General features: G+C 29.5%; 1 protein-coding gene across 9 annotated transcripts in view; it reads left to right on the plus strand.

Moving 5' to 3' along the window:
* LOC109600059 (rap guanine nucleotide exchange factor 6) overlaps window positions 1-18,577 on the plus strand; it is a 76,182-nt gene that overhangs the window by 45,589 nt on the left and 12,016 nt on the right. For 8 of the 9 annotated variants that reach the window (XM_020016131.2, XM_020016130.2, XM_049962779.1 and 5 more), the window contains one exon: window positions 16,492-16,567. In XM_020016131.2, coding sequence (XP_019871690.2) covers window positions 16,492-16,567 — 76 coding nt within the window. Of the gene's footprint in view, window positions 1-12,719; window positions 12,897-16,491; window positions 16,568-18,577 lie in introns of those variants that run through there. The other variant, XM_049962783.1, reaches the window with a different exon arrangement.

Consider the following 18,577-nt stretch of genomic DNA (forward strand, 5'->3'; position numbering starts at 1 on the left):
TTTCGCGACTCCTGAATGCGAGACGGAACGGCGAAATTGGCTCGAGTACTTAATTGTCAACGGCACGGGAGACGGAGATGTTCGTGTGTCGGCGAATTTAAAATATTTCTCCGTTCCTAACGTGAATTTGACCGAAACAAATAAATAACATATTGAATTCGGACCCCAGTATCACGCAAATCTCACGATGGACAAAAGGGAAACTGATAAAAAAAACGTCGGCGTTCAGTGACGGTTAAATCTAGTGGAAATTGATGGAGCGTCCCTCCAGCGAAACCACCCGGTTTTGCGGAGGTCGGGGCAGGCGAAACTGCGTTGTTGCGGGGGTTCAAGGTTGTCGAACACCCCACACAGACACGTCCATCAAGTGTCGACGCAACTCTCCGATACACACCCTCCCGCCCCCTTTGTTTAATGGACTCTAATTAACCGGAGCCGCGATCGATAACTTATTTTTGGAATTTGCGTTCATACACATTATGTATGTCGAAATCAAATTTTTGTTTTATGGAAAACAGAATTTATTCATCAGTATTTTATACCTGAATTATAATTTCAACATGACATTCGTTATAACTCTCTTTGGATATAATCATTATTTTATAAATTGTATCAAAATCAATGTAATTGTTATTCCAAAATTTGTCAAAAAAATCTTAGGAAATAATAGTTTGTTCATAAAAAAAAAACAAATCAAATAAAAAACATTTGATATTCAAAAATTTACCATATTTCATGATGTGTACAGTTATTGCATCACAACAGCGTCTGGGTAGGGGAAAACGTGGAACTCGAACTGAATATATTTTCCGTGAAGATGCGGTATAAATAAATATGATTTAGTTCCAAATTCAACACATTTGTTAAAAAATCAGAACATCCGCAAGATCTAAATTGCATTAAAATTAAATTTATTCAACATATTTTGACCGGAATTACAATTTTGCAGTTATTTTGCAAAGAAATAAACACTCTTATTAAGCCTTTATATTATTTATATATAATTTGTTTGTTAATTTGTTTTTTTATAGTCTTAGCTATTGAGGAAGCTCGATAAAGCTTTAATAAAAAATTCTCATTTCTCTTTTATTATTATCTATAGGATTTTATTTTTAATTATGTCATCATAATTATAACAACTTATTATTATTTGTATTTATTATTTGACAAATTATTACTCAGAAATTAAATTCAAATAATATATTTTAATACATTATAATATAAATGAAGTAAACTTACAGTTTGTCTTAAAATATATTAAAAATATGAGTTCTGTTGAACTAGCAACTGTATACAGAGTGATTCACCATCACCAACATATTCATAGAAGAACGGAAAGTATTGATTTGAACTTTGTATAGCACTTGTATGACTTGACTTGAATCACTTCTCTAAATTATTTTGAACAAATTAATTTAATTATTCATTATTAAAAAACTTATTTATTGAAATGAATTTGTACATAAATTTTACAAAAAATGTAAATTTTTGAGAATAATTTGGTACCAATTGTTTTATTATAACATGCTTACTTTAATTAGGTTTAAAATTGAACTTATTAAAAGGTTTTGATAATGAAATATTTATACTTATTGTGTCTGGTCACTTTCTAGCTTATAGTAAAATAAAACACATTTTGCAAGAACAATAAATACATGATGTTAATACCTATCGAGAGAAAAATTGCGTTTCACGGAAAGTAGACGTTGCATGAGAGTTCTAGAGCTTTCACCAACAAGAAAATTGCCGTTTTCATTAAATCTTTTCAAGTACTTTCTTCAAACGAACCAGTTGATTGCTTTTAATTTATTTTCATAAATTTTTAAATATTATTCTGTACTAAAATTTAAAATTTTGTTAAAAAATTTATTTTTTATTAAAAAAATTGATTATTAAAACTTCAAACATTTAGTTAAACCGAGGTTCTCCTATTTATAATTATCTATGAGATAATCAATAAATGCGGGACAAATTTATTATGAACATTTCATTATAACCATACATTTATGTATTTAATTAAATATATTTTGAACCCAGTCTGTTTTATTTTTTGTAGTCAGTACATATGTTTTATAAATTTTTCCACATATTTTCGTTTTAAACATTAGTTTACAGCAAAAATATATCCTTCATTTTACACATTTTAGGGTAATTTTGGTGTATAAAAAACATTTGAAAAATAGTAGAAAATTTAAATTTTGTTAACAAAATCATTATTAAAACTTTAGGGAAACCTATATGAGATAATAACTAAATTCAGGTCATATTTATTATACACATTTCATTATAATCATACATTTATTTATTTAAACATATTCTGAACCCAGTTAAAATAATAAAAATATTGGTTTGTGTTTTTCTATATACAATTTTTAGAGTGAAGTATAAATATATGATAGATTTTATATAATTTTCGAGGCATATTGTTTAAATTAATAATATTGATATAGAGAATGTAGTAAAACTTTATGCCTAACATCGTTAAGCATTGAATAAAATTAACTAACTTAACTTGAAACGTGTAAGATATGTAATCACATTTAAAATAGCCGAATGACCGTAAATGAGGAGCCAAATGAATAATTAAATTACATTTAATGAACTACATAAAAGTAATTGCCTATTTAATAATAACAAGACGGCAAAATTACCCGAAAAAACACATTTAAAAATGTTAGAACGCAAATTTCTTTAATACCAGCGGCCGCATTCGATGCGCGAACCCGCGGAATAAATTTGCCTCCTAATTGGATGGTAATTTCCCGATCAAGTTTCATGGTCGAAGGCGAAGGCCGCGCTCAAATGGCGAGGCTACAAAATCAAAAAGAAAAAAAAAACTAGTTTCGTTCATAATTGCACGAGTGGAAAGTGATTGGCGAAAATACATAGACGGGATAAAAAATGGGGGAAACGGACACGGCCCTAAGACGAGTAGGTCAGCCGATTTTGTCGTGAGCGGCGTGAAATTGTTGATTTTCACCGTGAAACGTGACTGCGGATCGATACGGAAATGCGGGGTGCATTTATCTGGTCACGTAAAAACTGTTAACAGATATTGACACTCGACCGCCACAATGGCTGGCTGAATTTTACTTTTTAACGTGTACGGTGTTTTCACTGGAAAATGGGAATTTTTCGGAACGGTGAACAGTTTCAATTCGAATGTGTACAATTAAAAATTTGTTTCCATGAAATGTTTTTGTTGGAACAATCGAATGGAGTGTAGAATTTTACTCAACAATGAAAACAAAATGCTTTTTTACTAATGGTTTATTTTATTGTTTCAGGTAAGCACCATGTGACTGAAACCTGCAGTAAGTTATGATGAAAACCCATTAAAAAATGTTGAATTGTAATTGTTGTTGCTAAAATATTTAAATTAATTAATTTCACCCATAAAAATGGATGCGTTAAACTTTTACGAGTTTTATCTATGTTAACTTTCAGTTACTTGAATCTATTTCAGCACAAACCCCTCCACAAACACCATCATTTAATAAAATGTAACCTTTTAGTAATTAAATACTGAGACATTAATTAACTGACGCACAATGGTACGAACACCAATTTCATTTAAATTCTCGAATTAAATTACATTCCCATAGAGAATTCAAAGTAGTTAAGTACAGATGATTAATTTATGGTAACAATTGCCTCATTACAAATTCCCCACCCCAATTAGACGCTTGCATTTCGATTATTTGGATTTTTTGTGCCCCATTTGCCGCCACTGCGCGTCTGAAGGGTTCGTTTCGACACTTAAAACTCTTCCTTTTTCGCCCGGCAATTTACTCGGGGGCTAATTAAGGAGTGTTTATCACGCCATTTCGATGTTCCCCGTCGACATTCCATTTACGTTTCCTTTCTGGCCCGAGAGGCCGTTGCTTTAATTTGAAATTCGCCCGGGTGCACGGAACGGCTAATTAAATCGCTCAAGAGATTGTGTGTGCTAATTGGACTTTTTCGGGTGGTTATATGTTTGAACTATTCATTTTGGAGGCAAATAGAATTATAGGATATTCTCTTATTGTTATTATAATTGCTACTTAGCTTGTAGTAATTAGGGTCATTCATTTCAAAATGCGAGGAATCTCCGATAACGTTATATTCTATTATTCTAATAGGAATATAAATATTTTAGTATAACTAATAAAAGTTTATTGATAACATGCATTTAAATAAATAATAATATTAGTGTTATTAGTATTACTAACGTCATCTGTGATCAGTTGGTTTAATTAAATAATTATATTTAATAATTAATTATAACAGAAGTATTCCAAGGAACTTGCCCCTCCTGTATTTTATTGAAATTTGTGTTGTATAGGAAGAACATTACCTCTCTAAGTATTTTTGAATCTTTCATACAACTGTAAAAAAAAATATTTATTTTTGATACACATGTTTCTCATTTTTTCAAATATTTTAACTTTGTCAAAAATTGGCCAAATATTTTTTTTCAATATATTTCTTTTTGAAATAATTTTACGCATGAAATAAAATCATACTTCGAAAAAGATTATTAATTTTTTAAGTATTGTCATTTTTATTTTTATTTTTTATAAATAAAACTTGTTTGATTGGTAATTTTTTTGTTTAGTTTAAATTCTATTATAGGTCTTCGTTTCTTTCTATTTTATTTTTTGTAATTAGTACGAATGTTTTATCAATTTTTTCTTCATTTATTTTTGGTTTTATAGTATTAGTGTACAGTAAAAATATATAAATTTTCTTTTAAACATTTCAGGGTAATTTTGGTAATTCATACTTTTTTAACGGTGTATAATAAAAATATTTCAAAAACAGGAAATTCGTATTTAATAAGGAACTATAAATATACAATTTTCAATGAAATCCAAAGAAGTTGGATTTAAATGGATAATTTAGCATCGCACAATAATAAACACGGTTGTTTTATAACTAATGGGTCATCGCTAAGTATTATTTTTATATTTATTGAATAAAAATCTCTTTCAAAATTTTTAATAACAAATTCATGGTCATATTTAATAGCATTTTTATACTTGGAGGAATTTAACCTACTCTTTTTTATTTTTATAAAATTTTTGAGTTTTTCTAAAAATATTATTAATTTTTTCAATATAGGTAAAAATATATATATAATTTTTTTTACATTTTAGGGCAATTTTGGTTTAGTAAAAATTAAATAATACAAACCTATTTAATAAAAGTATCAAAAAAATTCAAAGAAATCAGGTTCAAAAATAATTTTTCATAATAGGTCCGTTTAGATTTTTTAGTTTTTCTAAAAATATATTAATTTTTCCAGTACATGTAAAAATAAATAATTTTTTTTATTTTGAGGAAATTTTGGTACTTATACACTTTAAATGGTTTAGTAAAAGATTTTTCAAAATACTACAGAAACCTATTTAATAAAAATTTCAAACATAATTTTCAATAACTAATAACTAATAAGTAGATACAAATGGTCAAATTAAAAATTTTAATATCGGCTTTATTTAATAACTAATATTTAAATGAATCTTTTTGAGCAAAATATGAATAGAAGTTTTGTTAACTTAAAGATCTTACGTTTTTATTTCCTTGATGTATTTAGTTTGTTCTGTATTTTTAACAGAAAAATGATATAGTTTATACATAATTTGTTAGGCAACTATTAATTTTCTGACAAATCTCAATGAGAAAGTCGTTATTTTTCACTCTGACAAGTCTGCATGTCAGAGAATTAATATTTGTCCAACAGATTTACTGTTAGTAAGACTAATTAATGGAAACATCCATTGTATTAAATTAAATATTTTGAAAATGGGTCTCAGAGAGATTTTTATTAAAAGCATCCCTTTTCCATAAAAGAGTTGAACATTATAGTTAATAATTAATTAAAAATAATTAGACTATAAAACGAAATAAAAAAGTTTCAAACGTTTTAAGGTACTTTGAGTTCCACACGAATTAATTTAAAACAAAATAAAAGTCTTTTAATCTCACAAATAATAGACTAAATGAAACTAAAATTTTAAAATTATTATTATATTAAATTAATAATGATAATAATTTAATTTGTTAATATTATTAAGTATTACTAAATTTGGTTAAAATGGAAATAATTTTATATATTTTATTAACATATACGGATACCTTTAATTTCTTACTTCGATTCTGTTAAACAACTATATCTAATTGCAACAAATGTATACTATGTAAGTTATTTTCTTAAGTGAATTAATCTTGTCGTCGTGTAATCATATACTTGTACCCACTTAAATAAGTGTATTTTTATACCCACGCCTCATTCACTATCTATTTTGAAACTGTGTATTTATAAATGACTCACGGAGGGGGATTCCACATCTATCAACACTTCATAGTTATTTACTTAAAGGTACACAGTAAAAAAAATATTATCAAATGCAATATCAGCAAAATTTCTATTTCAGGTCAAAATTGTATGACTTATTGTTTTGGAATGTTGTGTTTTTGATTAGATTGGTGACTAATGTGCGGGTAGGTAAAATACGTTAGAAATTAAACAAATAAAAATTTATTTTTGTAAAGTATTTTTGTCATAGCTGAGCATAGCAAAACAAACACATACATGTATGGTATGTACACAAATTTTTTATATTACATTTATAATTTTAATAAATAAATTGAATGCACGATTAGCAATGATTTTATTAATTTATTAACACACATTTTATGCTAATAAATTATTATAACTGGAGCAGTTTTCAGTACAATTCCTCGAGGCATTGCAATTCGTAAAAGCAAAAGTCGTTCCGCAGGTGATTTTTTAACTTACGTAACGAACTCGTTTTCACGTGATATTACAAACAAACATAATTAATACTAATGGACGAATTCTAGACTTTGAAATCGTAAAGTTTCATATAAAATTCTCACATTTTATGTAATTCAGTTTTAATTAAACCCGACTTTTTAGTAGCAGCGGCGACGCCGAACTGGGGGGAATCCAAATTGATGTGTACCAAATTACACTGGTGCAGGTTGGCAACTTACTGCTGCACTCCCCAACTTCCCAACTTTTGCTCCGGGAAAATTTATCGCCTAAAACACCGTATTTTATATTATCGTTTAAGTTACGAGGAATGCACATCTGGTTTGGATGGCCCCGACCGGACGCCATTGTCTGGGAATATTATTATTAAAAAAGGGAAATATCCGGGGAACAACACAATGTCTGTCTCCGACAGGATCATTACGTTCTCGGTTTTACGTAATTCCGAGATGTGATTTCGGAAGGCCGGGCTTTTATTAAATTTGTTTGTGGAAATGGACTCCCCCGTCTCGGTCTTAGGTATAAAAGAGAATAATGGACGGTAATGGAAGATAGCCCAGATTTTTATACTTTGTTGTATAATTGTTAATAAAGTTTGCATTTACAACTTGCTTTAAGAAAAATTGAATGAAATCTAAAATTTCATCAGTTGTAATTCTTCCATTTTCCCTTTAAACGAATTGGTTTATGTGTCGTTGGACGAGTAATTTGATCATCTTTTTAAAAAAATATTATTTCTACCTCAGACGAACATACCCTTAGTGCTGGACGTCGTTTTAAGTCAAATAATAAGCGTAAAAAGTGTCTTAAACATATGTAAGAGAAAATTTCAATATTTCAAAAGTAAAAATTTGAAAACCAGTGTAATAAATAGTTACATGATCGCCGCACTAAAAACATTTCCACCATGACATATAAGTAATGTATTCCACGCTTGGCTATTTTCCTTTCGATTTTGTAATCGAAGCGGTTCTCGTTCGGATCGAGGAATGCAAAATATTCAATTCGATCGTGATTCGGTTTGCGTTCGATTGTTCGGAAGTTATCTGATTCACGGGCTTAAACAGAGTTTCAATTAACATCGAGCTTAAGTGCTGAGGAAGGTTTATGGTGCGATGCCGTCAGTTTCTAAAATGTCAATATCAAGGACGATGGAACGTGCATTTAACAAGGATTGGCCGATTGTTGGGTTGCATGCAGCGATTGTCTCGCAAAAAGCAAATTAAGATTACGTTTCCTTTTGTTTCCGTTCTTATTTTTGTCATTGATGCCAACTTTAATTTGACAAATTATGTTAAATTACCCGAATATACAAACTTATACATAAAGGCAGATAATTTAGTTGGTGGATGACCAAATACATTAAGACTAATGTTGTTTTTGACATTAATCCCAATTTAAATGGTTTTGATACTATTTTATGTTGGCGTGTTTTAAAAACTATTATTTATATTTTGTTTACTATTTTGTTATTTTTAAAGGAAAAACATACATCACTCGCTTAATGAAAAATTATTCGAGTAAAAAATGTCAACGAAAACTTTTCGCCAGTGTCGGAATTAACTCGGCTTGTGATTCATGTTTCATAGTTAATGAAACCTGTGCTTGTTCCGAGAGCCAGCCAACTTTTAATGGCAAAATTATTCAGGCGAATTTTCCGACCGAAAAAATAAAAAACCAACACGGGTAAATTAATCGGGGAGAAAAAATACAAAAGACACAAAAACTCACATTTATTATAATTCAAGAGATATGGAAATTTTGAGACTTCAACGATGGCAAATTTTTCCTTGCTAAAATTCGATGTACAGGGTGTTAATCTTTTTAAAATTGTACAAATTGTCTTTGTCAGGTGATAAAGATTGAAAGTATTCACATTTACAGTGAATATTTATTGTAATGTACAATTAATCAACATCTTTATGTTGAAGTATGTCGTATCTTTTGAAAAATCCACCAAAGATTCGGAAGATTAAGGTTTGTATCTCTTCTTAAGCAGAAGACGATATTCTAGATAGTTCTACTCTTGTTTGGAGAAACCTTCTCCTTAAATTCATTTAATCATCCAGTACAATTGGTTGGTACTGATGGTTTCTTCGCAGAGTTACTGAAATAACTCTTTAGGGATGAGGGTGAGTTCAGCAGAAAGGAAATTATTAATTTTTAAAATATGTTTGGGCCAACCAAAATGCTTTTGTTCTAATGATATGGGAACATCAGGCATCCCATTTAACATTTAGATGGGTACTGTACAGATGTATAGAACTTCTTATTTTACCAAACCTATTAAGAGGTGCAGCTTATTTAAACATTTTGCAGAACACAGTAGGTGACCTTTAGGACGAATATTCCTCTTGTCGAAAGACTACAATTGTTTCCAGCATGACGGTAATTTAGTTTATTCTTTGTCGTTGTAGAGCATTTAGATGAAACATTTCCACGTATATAGATAATACTCACCTGTATTATAGCCTGCAAGGTTGCCTGATTTAAACCCTTTGGATAGACTATTATTGTAAATAGTCAGGATGAACTACAGCTATGAATAATTAATGCCAAAAAATTTGAGCCAATGGGAAAATTTTAGAAAGTGTTCTACAGTTACCAAAATTTCTTTACCTATTTTAGACTCTATTTGTATAAATTACACAATTTTTAAAAAATTATAGAAATTTTCTGTTATATGTTCCAAATATAAGTTAAGTTTTTATTTTATCTCTGAATTGTCGACTACTTAGAATTATTTTTCCTCGAACTTTTGGCCATTGACTAGTTCTCACGCTGCTACATGATTATTACCGTCCACACCCGCGGTTGGCGGTTTCGCATTGAAATTATAACAATACTAATATTTAATTGTGAGAATCGGTTACGATAGATATACATATTTTCAGTGGAAAACCGGACATTATGTCGTAACGCGAAGAAACAGTTTCGGTTCTTGTGAATGAAGCGGTGATTCATTTCCTGAGCACGCCCGTAAACGGAAATACGAACACAAATCATACGCGTACCATCGAAATTCTTTATATCACGTATTGTTATCGTGAGTATTGTTGTGATTTTTTTTCTGAAAATTCACACGATTAATTCCGTTTCGGGGACCACAAAAATGAATTTATTTCTCCACTGTTTTCACGGTTTGTTTGCCGGAGTTGAACTTTAACATTTTACCCGGGCAAAGCTCGACGCAGTTCTTTGCGTGGTGGATTCGAAATGTAGGTTATGCAAATGTCTAAGTTGGGGCTCATTAAAAAGTTTCAATTCCAAGTTTCAACTTCACAAGTTACTTATCCCTGTTTAATGAACAAAGTGAGTTGTTAAGCACAAACGGCTCTAATGGGGAACAAAGCAAATCGACAGAGGCTACTTCTCAAGTCTTTAAAATTGTTACTGGGAAAATCCAAAATATTCATCATATGTATAGGTAAACATATCGATGTTTGAACGATGTAAATAAATACAAAGAAAATGTAGACATTAACTAATCGCAAGTAAATATGTGCTCCACCTGTGCAAATGATAAATCTTCATTTGTCCTTGCCAAGGCCGACGATCACGTTGAATTAACTGCCATAAAATGTGTCACGTGTGCCAATTAATGTTTTTTGTCGTGTACGACCCCCGGTGATGGAAGTCGACGATTAGTCTATAGTCCATATCCTGGATTTTCAAGTGCAATAACGCTCCGGTTACGCAATGAATTAATCGCACATCCTTGTTGGGACGAAGTTGAAAGTATCCCCTAATAAGATTAACATATATTATTTTCGTAAATAAACTCCTTTGTAAAAGTGTTTAATTTATTGAGGTATTGAAAGAATCGATCTTTGAGGTGGTCGGGTGGTATTTTTGTTTTCTAGTCAAGTTGTTTCCACGGACCGCATGTTGTCGTCATGGGCAGTTAAAAATAATCATCCCAAGCCTTTTAGGAGTTTCATTAACATTCTATGAATATGAATGATCACGCAGTAAAAGTAGATAATGTAGATTTACAAATGACCTTTGAATTAATTTTTTAGATTCTGATAGAGATGTTTTTAACCCAACACAATTGTTCTATTACAGCTTATGTAAGTCTACATTACATAATGCATATTCAACTAAATTAACGACAATTTAGATTTTTATGTGCCTTAATACAAAGGCCTAAATATTTTTAATTGACTGAACAAAATTTTATTTTGAGAGCTATCGAAAGCACTTTTATATAAGAAATACAGATATATAAGCAATAAACTATATTTAAGACAATTTCAAATATTCAATTAATATTTTAATAATATTTTTTATAAGCTTCAGAGCTTGGGTTTTAGGATAATATTAAAAACTATATACAAGGCAAAAAGGGATAATAAATGAAGCAACATATGTAATTATCTGGAATTTAAGTTACAAAGATTCATTCACCATGTATAAAATTTGGGAGTACTAATAATGGCTCCATACAGGATGGTTCTTAAGGTGTATGCCAAAAATGAACCAGCACAAAAATTGATGAATTTATAGACATTTTAGTTTGACCGTCAGTCAGTAGAATATGGTATAGCAATTTTATTTGCATTTACATGTAGAATTTAAAAATCCAAATATATACAGTGTTTCAAACATCATCATCATCATCATTCTCCAGATACTTTAGAATATGTTAGGTAAATCACCCTGTATATAGTAATTCTCTAAATAAATAAAAAAAAGTAAAATAATTTTACCACGTTACTCTATTCAGTCAAAAAATGAGAAAAATATTGTATATTAATAAGTCTGTATAACTGAATAAACATTTTTTAATGAAATTATATTTTCAACTAAACAAATTGAATCGTAGATTGTAATGTGAAAAATGTTTGAGTATAATATATTTTAAATAATTAAAATGTATTTAGTATGTGTAGTTTGAGTGTTCTCAATATTCTCTGTAATATTCAGAGGTATTTTTGATATTTTATTACTTTTAAGACTGCAAAATTTATTGTATAGTAATTTTCATTTCATAAAAAGACTTTAATTATTTTTTTGTTGTAAATAATAAATTGAAAATTACTAGTTAAAATACTACATATTACTTTATATTTTAAAATATTTATTAATTTATATTATTTCAGTTCCATTTTAAACTTTAACGTTAGATTTCAGAAAATATTTAACAAATTAATTTATTGAATGAATTACTTTCAATTAAATGATAACATTTTTAAGTATTTTAATGATTAGATTATGGAAACTATAAATGGTAATTTAAATAATAAGTCGTGTGAATATACCTACGAATGAATTATGATTCATAACAAGATTAAATCGAGAATAATGCCCCAGTTAATGCATATCCTACAAAATGAATCGATCAAAGTAATCACATCGTCCCATCAAATCGGACATGAAATTAAACTGTAGGTAAATCACTGCGTTGAGATATGAGCTGTTACAAAATAATTTATTCCCATTTCACTTGTGCCGAAGCTTTTATCTTGTACATCCGCACCGATTTGCATCCATTCCCAACAACGGTACCGTAAACGAGGGGTGCATCTCTCCCTTGAATCCCGACTTTTTACCTGCGACTCCAGGACCGTACCCGCACCGAATTCGCCGAACAACCGAAATCATCATTTGATTGGCAAATGTCGGTGAGTCATCGCGTGCGAGGCAATCGATAATTATTTACCCGTGCAACATTCGATCAACAAATAACAAAAATGCGACAATGTAAGCGGTTATTAACATGAGTGCGGGGTCGTTCGCTGCGCACCAGTTGGGCGAATACGTGCACGCCGAGGGGGACCCGTTTCTTTCGTATGGGTCTGGGGTTGTCTGTGCGTTGTAGACGGATAGTTTTCTATTTTCGGGTCAGTTTGGATTTTTACGTGGCCGTGCTAGACGAAAGCATGGACGGGAAGTGCGTTCACAAGCGTCGCTTGTTCGAAAATGGAGGTTTTTGGTGGTGCTGTGGATTTTCGGTGGTTCTTGACTTTGAGAAATTTACGCTGTGATCTTGTTTTTTTGGATATTGTGATAATAAGTACTGTGATTTTGTTGGTTGTGATGAACGTTTAATTTTGTTGGAACATTTACACGTGTTTTGTTGGACGCCAAGTAAAATGGATTTGTTTGGGTACGGATCACGTTTAATTAGTTTGTTTTCGTTCTACTTTCACTATTTAATCACGTTTTAAATTAGTCTAATTTGTACTTGCACTTCATGAAAAATTATTATTAAATGAAATAGTATAAAATTCATACCATAAATCGTTCTACGTGATTATATCAACACGTAAGTACCAACAGTAAGTTCGTTTACTGTTTACGAGAACGGAGAACGTGAATGAATATATTAAATATCTAAATTATACATTTAAATTTTATATCTTATTAAATATATATGTAATTAAAATGTTGTGTAATTTCAACATCTTTTACAACCTAGAAGGATATCCTAACAAATCCAGTTAATTAATATTTTAAAATTATTTTATATAAAATTTATTCCTGATAATTTAATATTCTTTATTTTTAAATTAATTTAAAAATTAATATTATTACTTATAAGTTTGTTTAACAGTAAAGGTCTGTTTTAATCGTTAGTGAAATATATTATTCAAATTTCTTTAATTTAATTTATTTAATAATTTATTATTATAAAATTAAATAAAATGTATATATAATATCTGAAAATATATTGGAATGAATTCCCAAATATCACAATATCAGAGAAATATTTAAAAAAATCATTTTTTACACAATTACACTTAATAAATCTGTCTGTCCCCCACTTTTTTAATAATTTATATATTAATAATTAATAATTTTTGTAGTTCCCTTCATTTATTTTTTCCTATTTTATTATTTTTCTGTTTAGAACTATTTTTATTTCTAATCATATAAAATTAACTAAAATGTATATTTATCAATGTAAAAATGGTACATGGTGAATATACTTAATTTTAATTATTTATAATTTTTATACTTTTCTTATTTTTTCTGTTTCATTATTTTTTTCTTTTAAGAAATTAATTTTATTTATAATATTATTATAAAATTAAATGAAATGTTCATTTCTAAATATAAACATGGTACATACTAAATATACGTAATTATTTATTATTTTAATATATTATATTAAAATAAATTTCAAATATACACATATAATATATAAGTGAATATTAAATATATAAGTAATTTAAAAGTAATATTTTATGAAAAAATATTGTCTGTCCTCACTAATAAAATTGTTTTATTTTAATTCATTGTTTTTTATATAAAATTCTTATTTTTTCTATTTTATTATTAATTTATTTTCAGGAATTTATTTTATTTTTAAAATTAATATAAAATAAATGAAATGTATATTTGTTAATATAAAAATGACATAACATACATATTTAATTATGTAATATCTTAAAATATAATATTAGAGTAAATTTCATAAAATATATGTGAATATTAAATATATAAGCGATTTAGAAATAATATTTAATAATAACCACTTTTTTACACGTAATATATGTTTTACCCCCACTAATAAAAATAAATACATTCTTATACTGTTATACTAATATCATGTTATCTGCGTCGCGTTCATAAAAATGCTTGATTTTATTTAATTTAATAATTAATTATTTAAAATCTTAACTATAAAATAAATATATATAAGTAATATTTTTATATTATTACTATATGGAAAATATTACAATTTTTTTTTTTAATTTTAATAATAATTTAAAATTGTACAATTGGAGTTACTCGTACAAAATTATTTACATTTAATTCTCCAACCCACCAATTAGGACCCCAACTGCACATTTCTGTTTTTACATCTGCCTTCCACATTTCAACTACAACATATCCACATATTTACCTCTTGCGATTTTAGTACATATTTCAAGGTCTGTCCATGAACCGTGCAAACCCCCCATTTAGGCTGGGTTAAGGAAAATCCAGTTGTTCGACGGAGGGTTGCAACCCTCCGCAACATGTGACAAGGTTCCTCTGTTATCGGTGATCATCGGGCTGTCCGTCGTCAACACGATGTCAGACGTTGAAATATTACGGAACTTGAGTATATTTTGGTAAATTCTGAATGCGACGTTAACCCCATGTTTGTTGGTTGTTTTCTCCTATTAATTTCCTCAAGGGGTTTAATGTCTGTGTCACCTCATTAGACCCCTCAAAACACAAAACTTCAACACAATTAAAACCTTAACGAAGGGTTGATTCCTATAACAAACGCTCGTTAAAACTTAATTGTACGTCCATAGTATCCGACGACAATGGTTCACAATCATATAAAAACGAGTGGTGTTTATTTTTATGGGCGATCAAATCAGTGGAAGGACGGTTATGATGGTGCATTATTCTCTGCGATTTTATTATTTAATGGGCTGCATAAAGCGGGCGTTTTAATTGATGAATTTCGTCTCCATTTCGTACTGTCGGTTTCACTTGATGCACAGAGGTTATTTTTAAGAGCAGGACGTTGTACGTGTTATGTCATTAGTTATTGTTATGTTTATGGTATTTTTAGGACAATACATAAGTTATTTGGTTTAATTATTTACTTATAGATAATTTTAATGAAACTTAATTAAGTATTACTAAAATTCTATTTTTATTATATTTTAAGCAAAGCAAAACCGACAAATGTTATTGCAATTAACGTTTTAAAAATTACAAATTAGCCATAAATAGAATTAATTATATATATTGTACAAGACCACATAGTACTCAGAAATTCCATATCAGCAATTCCATAGCTACTGTGGTCTTTGGTTCTCTAATCGCGGGTGGAAAGTATGTTTCCATCCGCGACACTGCACTGAATCAGGATTTTTGGCGACCGGAACTTGGCTTGACGTCAAGGCTTCTGATATAACAATCGACCGAAGGCTATTGCATTTTCTCACAAATACAGTTTAGTTTCAGAAATTCAGTTGTGCCGTAAACGGTTAACAACACAATCTAACAGGAGGCCCTCTAATGTAGTTAGTGGAGGAAATGGCATTTAAGTACCTTCCCACAAACCGTTTGGGGCAGACGCCGCAATTCTCTGCCGATTAACTCGATTCACTTCATAATAACTTGTGCAACGGAATGTCGTAACTGCATTATCACTTGCCAGCATCCCCCTCCTTTTAATTTACCCCACGAATCGGATCGTCGCCATTTGTCCCGGGCCAAACTGGCTGAGTAATCCCGTCGGGCCGCAATCACGACAAATGCAAACCATTCCGGCCGCACGGATACGATAATCCCTCCGAAATATTGTAATCTTCACAAAACTGTGGCCCTTTCCGCAAAGACGCACGCGGCAATTCCGGCAGATAGTTATTTTAATGGAGGGTCCGCGTTTATAATGGGCGGATTAAAATTGTGGCTGGTTTAATTATGTATTTCCGTTTTGCTTTGCGAAGAATTGGGTTTAATTGTAATGGGATTTGAGGAATTTGGGGAAACGGAGCTGTCATAAACTATTAATCCAAGAGTTGCGAATGACAATGGGTTTTTTCCCTCTGGGTGGTTCAAGTTATCATTTCATACTTTTGTTTCAGAACTTGTTTATATTATATTGTTATATGTACAGCAACATATAATAATTGTCGTTCTCAACTTTATTACAGTGACCTTAACATAAAACAATCTCAGGATAATTTTATTGTACATTTCGTGCTCTTAATTATATTGTAAATAACTAAGTAAATATTTTGTTTCAGTTTTGGAAAAAGAACAGGGGGCAGTGCTCGAAGGCAAAACGAATGTTTCGTTTTGGAACCGTCAGAAATGATTGTCGTAAGTACTTTAAAATTTATTTGAATTTATATTTTATCATAACAATTCGTTTGGATAAATAGATACATAATTAATATAAAAAATGCAAACACTATAAATTATGTAACATTTTATTAGCTACGTAGAATTTTTAATGAATATTTTATTAATAATTCATTTTTATTAATTTAAATTTTAAATTAAAATTGTAATTTTGATTTATATTTCATGTTATTATAAAATGCAACGGAATAAAAAATATCAAAATATAAAATGAAAAAAATAATATGTGAAATAAGCGAAATCTTTGATGAAGAAGGTGTTTTCAAAATGAATTTGTAACAATCTGGTAAGATACTATAAATCCGAACAATTATAGATATGGAAACAATGGGCACGAAAGCCTTAACCTCTATATGTTAGTAGTTCCAGATACTTTAAAAGGGCATCCCTTTTAAGATTACTATTTAACATGTGCAACTTTTTTATTTCAAATGGAAAGTATTATTACACAAAGATTATATGCCATCAGAAAATGCCTCTTGGTTTATCTCAGTAGAAAATTCATTTAAAATATTTAGAGAAAAATGATAGATAATATTATAGGGTATTTCAACGTTTATGACAAAAAATAAACTTAAATTTCGCTCCTGAATTGTTTGAAATATGCTGTATACAATAAATTATCTTTGTTTAAAAAATTTAAATTCTATTCATTTCAAAATGTTTTCAATAAAATTTAGGTTCATAATTTTTATATTTTTAATACATTAAATTACTTTTATTGTGTATTATATTATTCCGTAAATTTAATTTTATTTACCATTAAATTAATTTACCTACATATATGTTAACTTCAATGGAATACGCTTTGTATGTAAAATATTTCAATATTGATTAAAAGTAACTCAATTTTAATTAAACTTCCTGTAAATAACTTCTACCAATTTGTATCCCGGCAACTGGCATTTACCCCTGACCTTTAATACCACACATCTCGACCGTTCTAAGCATCCCACCCCACTTTTCTCGTCATTTCTCTCACTGAAAACCAAAGCATGTTTTCCACAAAACGGCTAAATCCAGCCTGTTTAAACTTCTCAAGACGTTTTTGATATTATTCCTTTGTACTTTTTATCCGACTAAAGATCAACTTGCAACTTCTCATTCAGTGTGACTTCCCGAACCGGAAACACATGACATTCTTAATCGTATGGGATGAAATGCGTCATCAAACCAAGTTGACGTCACCATAGTCGCAGTTTTCGATATCAAGCGCACAAATGCACATGGCCCTTGTGTCGTTTTTCATCATGTTCACATGGGCTTTGAAAAATTCAACCGGATCGGTTTCTCCGCGATGATTTTTTCAGTCTCCGCGGTGGAAACCGACCGGATGCCACTTCCGTCTTTGCAGTGTTATTTTTCGACTTTTATCTTCAACAGTAATGTTCAGTCAGTAGTTCAGTAATGTGGTGAGTTTGACGCTTCGTACGTTTGCCACGGGAGTTTTGTGATTTTCGGTAGTTTTGTGAGGTGGTACGTTCATCTTTTATAAAGGCTATTGTGAAGTGAATTTTTTAATTCAAGATTTTTTGGGTGTATTTTAAAAAGAACGCGCCATGAAATCGTCATTTTAAAATACATTATTTTTTCATTCTATTTTATTCAAATTATCTTTTGTACGTTGATATAAATTTAAAGGGAATAATTGAATTTCGAATATTTATGTTTTTGTTTTGAGTTTTAAACTTACTAATATTTTATTAAGTAGTTACTTTACAAATATGAATTTGTACAAACATATCAGAGTTCATTATTAACAATCAAATTGTTGATATCAGATGTAATTTTATTAAATTATTTGGAATATTCTAAAATTAAGATTTATATTTTCTTCTGGTGAAATTAAGTAAACATTACAATATATATTATAAATAGGGTATATTATAAATATAAATAATTTCGATTTGGCAAAGCTTTTCTACGAACGAATATTTCATTATAAAAGCTTTCTCGTTATGTAACTAC

The sequence above is a fragment of the Aethina tumida genome, chromosome 2 (assembly GCF_024364675.1).
Source record: "Aethina tumida isolate Nest 87 chromosome 2, icAetTumi1.1, whole genome shotgun sequence".
In the NCBI taxonomy this organism is placed as follows: domain Eukaryota; kingdom Metazoa; phylum Arthropoda; class Insecta; order Coleoptera; family Nitidulidae; genus Aethina; species Aethina tumida.